At 47.2% G+C, this 14,286-nt stretch overlaps 1 protein-coding gene across 2 annotated transcripts; it reads left to right on the forward strand.

The window, feature by feature from the left end:
- Positions 1–552: 552 nt before the first annotated feature.
- GEM (GTP binding protein overexpressed in skeletal muscle) lies at positions 553–13,922 on the forward strand. Of its 2 annotated transcripts, none has more exons than XM_027973223.2 (5): positions 553–1,805; positions 2,060–2,399; positions 9,720–9,796; positions 10,587–10,791; positions 12,276–13,922. In XM_027973223.2, the coding sequence occupies exons 1-5, from the start codon at positions 1,770–1,772 to the stop codon at positions 12,551–12,553; spliced, it is 936 nt and encodes a 311-aa protein (XP_027829024.1). In that variant the 5' UTR covers positions 553–1,769; the 3' UTR covers positions 12,554–13,922. The 2 variants fall into 2 exon arrangements, with proteins under 2 accessions (XP_027829024.1, XP_027829025.1); XM_027973224.2 differs by having other exon boundaries at positions 553–621.
- Positions 13,923–14,286: the final 364 nt, after the last annotated feature.

Consider the following 14,286-nt stretch of genomic DNA (forward strand, 5'->3'; position numbering starts at 1 on the left):
TTTTCTCTGGGTCCCGGTCAGAGAAGGGAGACAAGCAGTGTGGGTATCCCCTCCTTCCCTCATTCACCGGGAAGGCGACAGGAGCGGGCAGAGGCCGTTTTCCTTGCAGAAGATGCGGCTGACACAAGCCCCGAACACTTCCATGGGGCTGTAGCCCCCTGTTTTGTTTTGTTTTTGTTTTTTCTTTTGGCGAAACTGGGTTTCCAATCCCAACCTGCCTCTTCCTCCATCCTTCATCCGGACAGCTCGCGAACTGTTTTGCTGGAAAGTGCAATTAAGGGGCACTTCGTGTTTTGTCTGCCCCCTTCCAGCGTCCGCCTGGTCAAAAGAACAAACCAGAATAAAGGAAGCCGGGATTCAACTGTCGTTATTTTTTTTTAAAAGGGGAGAGAGGCGGGGGTCACATGACGGCGAGTCACCGATTTGGCGAAGGGGCTGCCCCTCGGGGCTTGCTGCAGAGCCGCCCGGCCCCCAAACCCCGGGCGGGGGCGCTGACGTCACGGCAGAGCCCGGGCCGCGCGCGTATAAACCGCGGGGCGCGGGCGCGGGCGCACCCGGCGCAGTCACCCCGCGATCGGCCGCCCGCATCGCGGCGCGCGTCCGCTCTCAGCCGCACCCCCGGTAAGGCGAGCAGCCCGCGGCGGGGAGCGGGGTCCTCCGGAGAGGCGCGGGGGGCAGGACTGGGGGAAGGGGTGGGCGTCCGCAGCCCGCGGAGAACTTTCCAAGTGGGGAAAAGAACCTTCCGGACCTGCTGTCCGGCGCGGTGGTCTTTCGATCGGGGGTCGGGGGGGTGAGGGGTGTTGCAGAGTTTAAGGGGCGAAGGATGCCATTCGGCGGTGGCGGGTTGCTTTCGTGCAGTTCAGTTGGAGGGTCATCTCCTCCTCCAGACTGTGGTCGGAGGACAGCCGTCAGGGATACTTCAGGCACTGGTTGTTTGAAGAGTCGGCCTACCGGAGGCGCTGCTTGTAAGATTAAAAAAAAACAAACCTACAAACCGATCGGTCATCAGGGTCATCGAGGTGAGGGTCGCGGCTAGGGTCATCGACGTGTTGGGGTTCTGGGGAGTGCGTGCGGGAAGGGGAGGGTCTCTCGCTCACCGGTGCATCTTGCTGCTGAAAATGAGATTGCTTCTGCTTTCTGTCTGAGAGTCTGGGAGTCCAGACCACCGGGCAAGGGGAGGCAGTCTTGAGAAAGGCCAAGCTGTAGCCACGTTGTTGAATGTCTTTCTGGAGGGAGTCTTGGACCTGATTGGCTTCAGGAAGGTGGAAATCCGAGCTGATGGAAAGGAACTCTTGGAGTGGACAGAGTTTAAAAAGAGTGAAGCACTGTCTCTGCAAGTTTGACAGCTCTGAACGTGAGCAGGTCCTCTCCCTGCCAGAAGGACAAGGCAGAGGGATGGGTTAAATGTGATATCTGTGGGCAGGGGGCAGAAGTGAGGCATATACCTATTGCAGAAATTCTTCTCCCCCTCAAATAAGAGCATATTCAGGCATCAGGGCAACTTTACTAAACATGGAAGTTCCAATCAGCCCTGGTCCAATCCAGCCGGGGGGGATGATGTCATTGTCACGTGTTCCCCACTGAGGCATAAAAGCCTGCTGGGTGCTGCTGCTACTTAAGTGCCATGTTTAGACATCAGCGGCTAACCTGGCCAGCTGGTCCCCAGCTGCATTAACTTGTTGCTTTTCAAGCCTTCTCTAGAGGCTCTTCGTGCCTTCTGGCTGCCTCTGTGCCCGCTCTGAGTGGGGAATCCCCAGGCTTCCTTGAGGATGGAGGAAGCCCCAGGGCAGTGGGCGATATTAACGGTACCTTTTCCTCTTTGCAAATGACAGTCTCCCTGAGGAGCTGCTGTGTGTGTGTGTGTGTGTGTGTGTGTGTGTGTGTGTGTGTGTGTGTGTGTTCAGTTGAAAGCCTGTTGGGTTTGGGGACTGCTTCACTGGTGTTCCTTGTGTGAGGGTTACTTGGTAACCTCACATACTAAAATATCACTGATGACTGTGTTCGAGCTCCCTGAACTCATGCTTCCTGATGCTACCATCTTGGCTGCTTTGCCTTCCAGGACCTGACGATGACTCTGAACCATGTCACCATGCGCCAGGGCACGGCGGGCGTGCAGCCGCAGCAGCAGCGCTGGAGCATCCCTGCCGATGGCAGGCATCTCATGGTCCAGAAGGAGCCCCCGCAGTACGGCCAGCGCAGCCGTCCCCCCACCGCCCCCGAGGACCCCTGCCGCCGGAGCTGGTCCTCCGACTCCACGGACTCAGTCATCTCCTCCGAGTCCGGGAACACCTACTACCGGGTGGTTCTCATCGGGGAGCAGGGGGTGGGCAAGTCCACTCTGGCCAACATCTTTGCGGGTGTCCATGACAGCATGGACAGCGACTGCGAAGTGCTTGGAGGTAGGTGGCCCGGCTCCGGAGGGCTTTACGGGACAGCAGTGGTCCAGCAGGAAGAGTGAGTGGGTGGGTCATTTGTCTGCAGAGTTGGGAAGTGCGATTATGCCTTCTTGGCTCTGCCTGGGGAGCCGAGTCCCCACAGACGTGCTGGCATAGGCCTCTGGGACAAGAAAGTGAAAATGCTTATAGATAGAAGCTGGGCCAGAGAAGGAATTTCTTACATTCCAGCTCTAAAGGGACCAGGGAGACGGTTTACGGAGGGTGGAGCCGGAGGGTCAGGATCCCACCTCTGGCTTTTGCCAGTTCTGACCTGGACCTTTCAAGCACTCAGTGTAGAGACAGCCTTTTTCCATGGTGATACTTAAAACCAAGCCAATTAGAAAACTGTTAAGATGAATTCATTAGTTTGTTCATTGCAGTATTAGAGGCTTTAGAGGGTATAAAATTGTTTAAAATCTCTATTTTCAATAGCACAATATTTAAAAAAGATATTGAAAGTTAGCAATGATGATACTTAACGTTTGTAAGTATACTTACGGTTTTTCAATTTTCCATGGATAATCTCATTTAAGGTATTTATTATTTAGGCCTTGGTTTCCAAAACTGATCTGAGATGATACAGTCTCAAAAAAATCACATATTCCTCAAGTAAAGCATAGCACTGTATTCTGGGAAGTAAAATGAGGCTCCTGTAGTCGATGGTTTAAATTCAGTGTCTTTCAGCCACAGGATCTTAGACAATGCCAGGGTCACTGTATGTCCCTGTTTGCAGTTGTGGAAATGAAGTAAGTGTGCTTGTCCCAGTGACATGGTCTGTCTGAACGCTCAGTTGCAACTCACTGCTGAATCACAGATTTCAGGAGTAGGAAGATGCTTTAGTGATGACACAGTTCTGCCCTCTGCTTGATGCACAGAAATCCTACTCCTTCCTCACTGCTGTCAGCCCATTTCTACTAAACATCTATTCTTCCTTTGTCTGGGAGTTCATTGCTTCATGAGGCAGCTCCGGAACCTGCTTTAAATGATGACTCATTGATAGAACATTGATTTTTCTCCTCACTCCTGACGTCTCAGGGATGATAGCTAAATCCTAGTTCAAGGGAGAAGCAGGCTCAGTATCTCTTTTTTTGGTAAAGACCCATGGGTGTGTGTCCCTATAGGAGACAGGCAGGAGGCTATCATCTAGTATGTGCCTTTGCAGTGGGACAGATACTTTATTGGGTGCCTTATATTTGTGACTGTTTATTTTGGTCCTCACATCATGTCTGCACATTGAGTCTTAGGGACTTACCTGGAATCACCCTCTGGAGCATTTTGGATTAGAACCCGGGATTTTAGAAATTAGTTTGGTGGTGTTCACCTTCCACCATTGATAGGGAACCTGCTATGTGCCAGGCACATAGCGCTAAGTACTTCCCACAGGTATTTTAATAGTACTTATAAAAATTAAGCCCATTTGGTTCTAAAGTTCCTATTTTACAGGTGAAGAAATGGAAGCTTGTGAAGTCAAGTGACTTTCCCAGGTGAAAAAGCTAGTCCATGGTTTGCCTCGGATTCAAAACTAGTTGTGATTGAACCTAAATTCCTGTGTTCTTTCACTGTACTCGACTGTCCCTGGATTTAGCATCCAAATGTTGTTACATACTATAGCACTTTGGGCAAGGTACCTCCCACGTGCCTGGCTCCATGCCATGCTCTGGGGTACTCAGTGATGGATGAGGTACACCATAATACCCTCTTAGGAAGGATCTGAGGGCCAGGGGCTGTAATTTAGAGCAGTGTAAAAATTAATAAAGAAGTCACAGTTAAGTACTTTGGGGATTGATATGAAAAAGAGACCAACTAAGACTTTTTGTTCATTTCTTTGAGAGGGAGGAATTGAAATAATTAGTGGATATCAGACTCTCAAAAATGTTTGTCCATTAGAGCATTAGTGGTACCTATCCAGAGGGTGGTATTCCTGTAGGCATAGGGTATGAAGAAGACTGACCCATCCCTGAACCTTGGGAAGGCAGGCTTCTGTATTTGGGAGGCTTCTTTGTTTAATGGAGAGAGGGGACTGTTGGTAGGGAGAATCCTTTCATGATCTCCTCAGCCAGAGAATCTTTGACAACAGGAAGCTTCTTGGGTGACTCATCCTACCTAATCTGACCTATCTGAGTAACTCATACTGTCTAGGATTACAGCTCTTACCTGTGGGAGGCTGCTGGAATCGGTGGTTGGCTTTATCTTTCCAGAGGAGAGGGTTTTCCATGGCACTTCATTGCATTGTTCTTTTTTTCAGCATTATCCGTAAGATAAAAAGTACACAATACTCTCATCATTATTTCTCCAAATAAAGATGAATGTTGTTAAGATTATATTGCACTAATCTTATGACTCTCTGTGCATATTTGATGCCATTCATTCATTCATCCATCCGTCCATTCATCAGTTACTGAACGTATACCATGAAGCTTGATGCGACTCAGTGAGGACATACTGCGAGTCGTGGGGTTTCTTCCTTAAAGATGCTGACAGTATTTGTAGTAGAGAGCAGGTATACACCGACTTATAAATCAAGATAGGACGCGATTAGTATCTTCAAAGAGGTATAAGGGCAGTACTGGGGGAATTCAGAAGAGAAAATAAATACCACTTCTGACTGTGAAAATCAGGAAAAGGTTCATGTAAGTGTTGGTCTCTGAGCTGGACCCTAAGGACCACTAGGATTTAGCAGCAGCAGCAGCAGAGGGAGGTGGAAGGACATTGCACGTGTGCACAGAAAGTACAGCAGAGACTGGACGTGAAACCTCGTATGTGGGTCTGGACCCCAGTTTTGATGCTGGGCTTCCCTCATAGCTCAGTTGGTAAAGAATCTGCCTGCAATGCAGGAGACCCTGGTTTGATTCCTGGATGGGCAAGATCCCCTGGAGAAGGGATAGGCTACCCACTCCAGTGTTCTTGGGCTTCCATTGTGGCTCAGCTGGTGAAGAATCTGCCTGCAATGTGGGAGACCTGGGTTCGAGCCCTGGGTTGGGAAGAGCCCCTGGAGAAGGGAATGGCTACCCACTCCAGTATTCTGGAGAATTCCATGGACTATGCAGTCCATGGGGTTACAAAGAGTCAGACACTGCTGAGCCACTTTCACTTTCCCTTTCTTTTCACTTTGATGCTGGGTGCTCCTGGACAAGATACTTACCCTCCTCATGCTTCCTCATTAGTAAAATAGGGACGTTACCTACATCAACTGTTATTAAGAGGATTAGGGGAGATAGCACAGTGCCGGGCACAGAGTGAGTACCAAGTGAACATTAGTTGGGGCTGATTCTGCATCTGCTGTTTTCTTCCCGTGGGGTTCTCTTTCGTGCCGGCCCTTTCACTGCTTGAAGTCCCTCATCCACTCTGGTGCCTCTTCCCTGGGGCCCTGTGAGGTGGGCAGAGGAGACGGCAGCCACTGGAGGGGAGGCCAGTGCTTCTCAGCACTGCCTGCTTCTTTCCAAGTGGGACCCTCTGGACTCTGAAGGCTGAAAGCAGTTGAGAGTTCTTGGGGGAGAGGGATGCTGGAGCCTCAGAACTTTCCAGAGGCTGCCAGGACTGGCTCCGGCAGGGGAGACAACTCCTGTTCAGGCTTACACACAGCCCTGGAGCCAGTCTTGAGCAGGGTGGTCCTCCGAGCAAAGAGGGTTGGGGGTCAAATGCAGTACAGACAAATCAAGAGCCAGCAGTTCAGGGAAAACGGCGACCGACCACAGTTGCCCAGTGTTAGAAACTCTCCTCCACCCCTCAAGAGGGTCTCTCCTGCTCTACAGGGGGTGAGTCCACCCCCTGCACCCCAGCCTTCATTGGGGAGCACCAGAAAAAGGAGGCCTTCTCCAGAGCAGGGTTCTGAGAAGCCTTCCAAGCAAGAGGCCTCAACCCTTTCTCCACACACCTTAACCCAGCGCAGATTTCAAAGGACTCGTCTGGAATTTCGTATTGTTTTATGTCAGCTCTTTCTCACCTGATTAGCACTTAAAAAGGCTGAAAGGTAAGTGCCTAAGAGAGGAAGAGAAACGCAAGCTTTGGTTACAAGCAGGTCCTCTCCTGGTGGCAGAAGGCTGTCAAGCGGGACACTGTGTGTTTGAAGAATCCTTGGGGCGCATAGCCAGAGGCGATACATAAACCCAGGTGCAGGGCACATGCACACAGCAGGGCCGAGATGTATTGTTTTAGGCTCCTGGGTTTCCAACACAGTGACTTTCAAGCAGAGATAAGTCAAAGCAATCCTGTCAGGAACCTTCCAGAACAGCAAAGCAGTTTGGCCTTAATCTGCAACTGGACTCTTCAGTCCGCTTATTCCTCTAGACTTCTGATAATTCTTAAACCAAGAGAAAGTTTGAGTTTGCTTTTTCCCTTGGCTACTGGAATGCAGTATGTTTCTGTCTGAACTACTGGAGATTCAAGCAGATCCCTTGTGCCTACTTTTGCGTAGTGAGTGATGAGCAGAGAAAATGTTTTTTTTTTTTTTTTTTTTTTTAGTTTTCTGCGTGCAAGGAAGTCTTTCAGAGAAAAGATAAAAACTCTGAGGTGGTCACGGGCAGGCAGCCACGCACCCACCACTACCCCCTACCCCATCTGTGCTGCCCAAACTCCGATGGTTTGCACTTGGTTGTATAAATTTGCCTGTTGAAGTCATGAGACCCTATTCTCCACTAAGGCAAGTTATGCTATTCACTCCGATCCATTCCTGATGCATACTGAAGGTGGCAAACACGGTGGGAATAATAGACTTAAAAATCCCCAGTGGGAAACAGTTACCATCGTTTAGAAGAGTGACTCCAAAAAAGGTGGGGACGCTGAGAAATTCAGAGTCGTTCCTGGTTATTTTTATTCTCCTTTGACATGGTTCCTTCCTTTCCCTCTCGATTCTAATCCCTAGATGAAGAAACAGAGCAGGAGCACGGCTTTGCTGTTTTAAATCGGAGCGCAGTTGCTTTACAGTGTGTTAGTTTCTGCGGCATAAGGGTGTGAGTCTGCTACAGGCACACCCGTGTCTCCTTCCTCTTGCGCCTCTGCGCCCCGCATTCCGGCCCCGAGGATCGCGGCAGCGCGCTGGGCTGGCTCCCTGCGCTGTGTACAGCGGCTTCCCACTAGCTACTTTATACGCGTCAGTGCTACTCCCTCGATTTGTCCCACGTTCTCCTTCCCCCGCTGCATCTGCAGGTCCGTTCTCTACGTCTGCGTCTCTATTCCTGCCCTGCAAATAGGTCCGCCAGTGCCATTTTTCTAGATTCCACATACATGTGTTGATGTGCAGTGTTTGTTTTTCTCTCTCTGACTTACTTTATTCTGTGCGGCAGACTCTAGGTTCGTCCACATCACTACAAACGGCCCAGTTCCACTCCTCTTTGTGGCTGAGTAGTATCCCATTGTATCTATGCGCCACATCTTTATCCATTCTTCTGTTGATGGACATCCAGGCTGCTTTCATGTCCTGGCTCTTATAAACAGTACTTTTACAGTTGCACATGAACACTGGGATAATGTGTCTTTTTCAGTTATGTAAACCAGGAGCACTGCTTCTTCTAAGTCCCTCACTATTATAAAGCAGGAAATGTCCTGGTTCCTACAATGCAAGGCTCTTCAGCTAGGATTACGGTAATAGGCAACAGCAAGTACGGCAAGAACCAGCTTCCGTGATCTGGAAGTGATGATAACAGCTAACACTTACTGCATGTCCCCTTTGTGCCCAGGCTTGATAAATGTAATTGTCAGGTAGCCCTAAGGGATGAATACTGTAATCAATTCCATTTCACAGATGAAGAGACTGAGGCTCAGAGAAATTAAGAGAGCAGTTCAGAGCCAGTTAATAAGGGCGGGCACCCAGATGTGAGATCAGCTTTGCTTGTGCTCACGGTTTCAGTGCTATATTTAGCATCCGTTCATTCATTTGATGAGTATTTACTAAGCACCCGCCATCTACCCAGGAAGTGTCCTGGGTGCTGCGGGAGAGGGCAGTGAGCAGCACAGAGGGAAATCTCTGCGTTAACATTCTGGAAGGTGAGAGGGACCAAAAATAATAAAATGAGTACATTAAATGCATTCTTGTTAGATAGCAATCGGCACAGTGAAGGAAAAACAGGGAAGGGAGTAAGGAATATTGGGAGGAGAAGGATGATGGAATTTTAAGAAGATGGTCAGGAAACACATCCCTCAGAAGGAGGTGAGAGAACAAGCCTTCGAATATTGGAGAGAACTGTTGTTGTTGTCATTCATTCGCCCAGCTGTGTCCGACTCTTTGCGACCCTGTGGACTGTAGCCAGACCTCCCTGTCCCTCGCCATCTCTCAAAGTTTGCCCAAGTTCATGTCCATTGCATTGGTGATGCCATCTCATCCTCTGATGCCCTCTTCTCCTTCTGATAGAACTAGTTCCTAGCAAAAAGAACAGCCAACGAAAAATGACCAAAAAACAAAAAGACAAAAAATCGTTACAAAGATCATAATTTTCTAATGTTAAAATTCAAAACAGGAAACTGCATTGTGCAATTAGAGGGAGTATGGGCTCAGCTGCGTGGAATTGATGGGAATTTCTCCTGCAAAAATCCCACTGAACTCAGTTAATCCCCTCCCACCTACACACACACTGATTTTTCTGGCCTGGAGCTGCTCTGCCCTTTGGACTGCACTCACCCTTCACCTACACTCAATCTGGGCTCAAGTGCCAGGAGGGAAGTTTCCATTACTAAGTAGAGCTGGAGGCTGCGCCTCTGTTCTACTTAAGATGGAAAAGCAAGCCCGTTTATTCCAGGGACCTGTATTTTCTAAATGCAGAAAATGTCATCAAAACAAGGGTAGTCTCAAGATTTTTTTTCTTGCATATCTCAAAAGAGCTCTGTGAGCTGAAAGCTCCTGAAATTGCCAGTGAATGTTCAGTCATCACCCCTGTGAGGGTTGTGAGCTAGGTTTGCAGTTCCACTGGGCAGTCAGTGTTTCTCAGGCAGCATCCATGGAATCAGAATCAAAAGTACTCAAGTGAGTTTATTCTCCTAAAGGGTTTTCCTGTATAAAACGTCTAGGAATGATGAAAATGAATGGATGCGTTTCAAGTGTTTAATGACACATATTCGGAAGATGCAGGAGATCTGCTTAGTAAATACTGGAGGAATACGTGTGGAATGTTGTTGAAGGTGATTAAAAAAGAGTTTATCTTTGTGAATATTTACACAGTTTACTCTGTATACTTACATAATTAATTGCATAGTTAGTAAGTTTATTTTCTGGCATAATTTGCTGCATCACCCTCTTAGAGAAAAGTGTTGCCTATTTGTCTGACTCCAACATCACTGTTCTTTCTTTTCCAGAAGATACATATGAACGAACACTGATGGTTGATGGGGAAATTGCAACAATTATCCTCCTGGACATGTGGGAGAACAAGGTATGCAGGGCCTGTGACTCTCTGTAAACTCCTCTGGGGCCTGCCTTCCAACAGGCTGTTTGGTGCAAGGGTGAAATTGTCCTTCTTGATGTTCCAGATAAGGTGGACTCATTTTCTTGATTAAAAAGCATTTACTTCTGAAGACCAGAACTGTTGTAAGGAGCACATTGTTCATAAATGAGCTTAGAATAACAAGCAAGTGGCAGTGATCTGCCCTTAGGTCTACTCAGAAATACAAAGTGTATTTGTTTTAGGGAAAGTCCCAGTAAGTATGGGTGATAATTTTAAACTACATAAAACCATATTATATGCAGTTGACATTCTCAATGGCTTTCACATTTTGCTTCTTTTTTGGTGAAAGGTTTGGGGTTTCTGAGCTTATATGCTAGACCTTCTGTTTATTGAGAACTCTCCTATGCTAATGAAAGGATTCTTAATTTCATCACTTAGGAGAGGCAAAAAGAATTTTACGGACGCCAGGAAAGGCTCTTTTTAGGTAGTTGAAATAAAATTGGAAATATTGTTTGGCAGATCCGTCGTATAATTTATCAACTCAAGCTGTAGGAGGAATCGGAAAGTCAAAGCTTTTGGCGTCCATCCTCTCTGAGCTAGCAGTCTTTACAGTCACAGACATCATGGAAGACTGATGCCTTTGAGGGGAGTTGGAATGAATTTTCTTCCTTCCCCATATCAGCAGAGGGACTCTGAGATACACACGATCCCTCTTTCAAATGGAGACCTCATTTAACCAGGCAGATCTGAGCTCATGGAAGACCTTCTCCTTTATCAGGGGGAGAGTGAGTGGCTGCAGGACCACTGCATGCAGGTCGGGGATGCCTACCTGATCGTCTACTCCATCACGGACCGAGCCAGCTTCGAGAAGGCGTCTGAGCTGAGGATTCAGCTCCGCAGGGCCCGGCAGACCGAGGACATCCCGATAATCCTGGTTGGCAACAAAAGTGACCTGGTGCGGTGCCGGGAAGTGTCTGTATCAGGTAAGAGGAGCGATGCCAGTACCGTAGAAATGTCTCTGAGTCCCTTGCATTTTGCTTCCAACGGTTGCTCTTTCCTGAAGCTGAAACCAGGGACTTACTAAAATGCCACGTGGAGTTTCACGCATCCTCTCTAAGAGGTCCATGTTCCCAGCAGATCATCTGCTCTACCTGCGGGATTCCAGTCTCTCCATCCCCAAGGCTTTCTCTGGGATTCCTTTAGGGAAGAGGTGCGGCTCAGGGGAAACTGGCCATCCCCAGCGTTTTGGCCCTTCTATTCTCCAGGGAGATCTCAAGCCTTCTGGGAAGTGAAAGTAACATCTTTAGACAGGAAGGTTGGGCACTTTGATTAAGGGGCATTGTGAGAAAGAGTCTTACCGAGATTGAGAATTCCACTCTGGCTGCCTCTGGTTCCTGTTGACCCTAGAAACACCCTCCCAGCCCTCACTCTTTGTTTCCTGAATTCCAGTCAAGGCATCAGTCTGCTGGTGTCAGGTACCCTTTGTCATAATTCAGGGATACTTCTCTTTGTTGAGCTGGCACCCAAGTGCCTTTGGGGACCTTAAAATTTTATTGGCCTAATACAGATTTGTACAATGGTAAAAAAAAAAAATAAAATGCTGCATTGCCAGCCTCCACCCAGCAGTAAAGAACCTTGAAAAAGACTGAAAAGACCCAACCAGCTTGGGAATGCCTTACTCTTGGGAAATGGCTGTCTATAGTAGTCAGTTTCCCCCAAACCAAAATGTGGACACCTGGTCATTGAACACAGTAGAACATTCGAAATTGAGACTGTTTCAGAAAAACTTGTTTGTAGAGTTGCTGTAATTGTACTGTGCATGTGTGAAATCATCAAAATTTTTTCAAAATATCTCATCAAAACTTAAAAAAACATTTTTTTAAGAGAGGAAACCAACTAGTAGGATTCTTAATTTTCGATTCAGGAAACTGAATCAGGAGAAGGAGTAAAGAAGATGAACTTGAGAGGGAAGCAGACCCGGATTCACAGCTGCTACTTACAGGCTGTGTGAACGCCCTCAAGTTTTTAAAGTACCACCTTCTCTCCCTTCCAGTCTCATCAGCTATCTGAAAGGGATAGTGTACTTTTAAAGATTGCTGTGAACATTAAAAAATATTTGTCAAGTATTTAACCCATTTCCCGAGGGGAGTCAATTTCGACGATGGCTGGGACTATTATAATTAATACTATGGCACTGGTGACATGGGACCCTCACACCGTGAATTTGGTGGGCCCGATCTAAAGCCCGTCTTTGCTGCTTCCAGGAATCTTCCTGTGAGGCTCTTTGCTTCTGTTTCAGGGAGGCCACTTGTCCCCGTGGCCTCCGGTATCCATCACGTGCATCGCTGACTTCGAGTTCCCCGGGGCACTGTTTAAAGTTAGGCCGCATCCAGCTTGGCTGTGTGCGTGGCGGGTCAAATCTGCAGCTCCCCTGACTCTCCTCTCGCCCTCTTGCTTTCCCCACCAGAAGGGAGAGCGTGTGCTGTGGTGTTCGACTGCAAGTTCATCGAGACCTCTGCGGCCGTCCAGCACAACGTCAAGGAGCTGTTTGAAGGGATCGTGCGGCAGGTCCGCCTCCGGCGGGACAGCAAGGAGAAGAACGAGCGACGGCTGGCCTACCAGAAGCGGCGGGAGAGCATCCCCAGGAAAGCCAGGCGCTTCTGGGGCAAGATCGTGGCCAAAAACAACAAGAACATGGCCTTCAAGCTCAAGTCCAAATCCTGCCACGACCTCTCGGTGCTCTAGGCACCCAGAGTCACCCGCTGTCCCGCAGAGGACATCACTGAAGGCCGCTGGGACCCATAATCTATATTAGATTGGATTCTTAAGTATCGTTAGATGTGGCTTCCCCTATTGTAGCTGGGAACTAATGTGCTAGCCTGCTGGGCAACCGTACGCATGGGAAATGAAAGGGCTTCGTGAGGAGTCAGTATTCACTTACAGGAAAAGCCTGACCTTTGCTGTCTGAACACCCAAGACTCATTAGAGGGCGTGGTCGGGGTCCACGTGTTTCTTCTCTCCTTTCGCAGATGGAGAATCGAAGCCTAAGGAAGAATGCCTGGACAAGAACTTTTCCTTGTTAAAATTTTGCCTGGTGTTCTGATATGTTATTTGAGGCCACTCAGTCGGTCCTAGGCAAATATAGGAAAGCTGTCAAAGGAGTTTTGCAAAGGAAGGAGAACCTCTGTCTTTGTAGCTTTTATTTGTGGAGCTAGAACTGCATAACTGGGTTCATCAAGGTCATCACTGTCATTGCTCCGTGAAGCTGTGAGAGATGATGGACTTGCTGGAAACGAAAGCTTAGCAAACCATTTTTGTTCAGTGCCCATAGTTGGTGATCCAGAAATCTGTAGAATTGGGAATGGATACATGTACCACTAATGGGTTCAAAAATTGTGTATTTACTATTGTGTCTTATATTTTTTTATTTAGGGGGAAATTATTTTAATCAGATTCTATTTAGCCAAACCACATTTTCTGTTGCATTGTTTTTAAAATCATGGGGACATCATAAAAATATTTTTAACATCTAAATTACTGAGAACATAGAGTGCGAAATGCCAGATTTTAAAATATAATCGAAGCTCTGCATTTTTGTAAAACACAAAATATAAATACTTCCAGCATTTTGGGTTGACCCTTGTATGCCACAGCTCTGCTCTATTTATTATTATTTTGCAAAATAACAACCATTGTAACATTTGATAAAGCATATTTATGAACCTGTTTCTTATTAAGAAAAACACCCATTTTATTACCATTTTCTATCTTTTTCAGAATATTCAAGTTTTTACCTATATGTCTTATAATAAAATAAATAAAATCTTTGGGAAAAAAAAGGCATTCCTAAATATTTTTCCTCTCCAGGAAAGATGATTGTGATCATTTTGGTATAGCTTCCAGAGCAAGCAAATTATAAAGAAACCTACCTATCGTTTTATTTCTTCTTTTCATTGGCAATAGCCTAGTAATTATCTGTTTTAAAGAGTATTCCTGACATCTGTCCTTTGGGACGTGATTCACAATAATGCAAAGTGATTTTCAGCTGATACAGTTAGGAAGTATTTGGAGTCACATAAATGCTAAGTTACAATAAAAGTGAGATTGATTTTTACTTTGGTCTGGCAAATTCCTAACTCAACAGATGGGCCTCACTTTGCTCCCCAAAGGCTCATGGTCCTAAGCTTGAGTAAAGCATTAGAGGAAATTATAAAGGATTAGGGAGGTAAAAAAGGAAGCTGGTGATTTTCAGCCTGAGATCTAGCCAGGCAAGGCTTTAACCAAATTCTCCCTGTTGACTTTATTACAGCTGGACATTAATACATAGTTGCTTTCCAGTGGCACTGTGTAGCCCTTCTGCTACAGGAGAGGGACTCCCTCTTCACACCCCTGGCCCACATGTGTACCCTCTTTCACTCTCAACTCCCTCTCCTTCTGAGTTTGTGGTCACACACACACTCACAGTGACAATCATGGGA

This window comes from Ovis aries, chromosome 9, assembly GCF_016772045.2.
Source record: "Ovis aries strain OAR_USU_Benz2616 breed Rambouillet chromosome 9, ARS-UI_Ramb_v3.0, whole genome shotgun sequence".
Classification (NCBI taxonomy): domain Eukaryota; kingdom Metazoa; phylum Chordata; class Mammalia; order Artiodactyla; family Bovidae; genus Ovis; species Ovis aries.

What these genes read in the sequence shown, in the direction of transcription:
- GEM (XM_027973223.2), top strand. Translation starts at nt 1,770, where the DNA reads ATGGAGGAAGCCCCAGGGCAGTGGGCGATATTAACG. An exon ending in CGACTGCGAAGTGCTTGGAG is followed by an intron (nt 2,400 to 9,719) that starts GTAGGTGGCCCG and finishes TTTCTTTTCCAG; the next exon opens with AAGATACATATGAACGAACA. An exon ending in CCGGGAAGTGTCTGTATCAG is followed by an intron (nt 10,792 to 12,275) that starts GTAAGAGGAGCG and finishes TTTCCCCACCAG; the next exon opens with AAGGGAGAGCGTGTGCTGTG.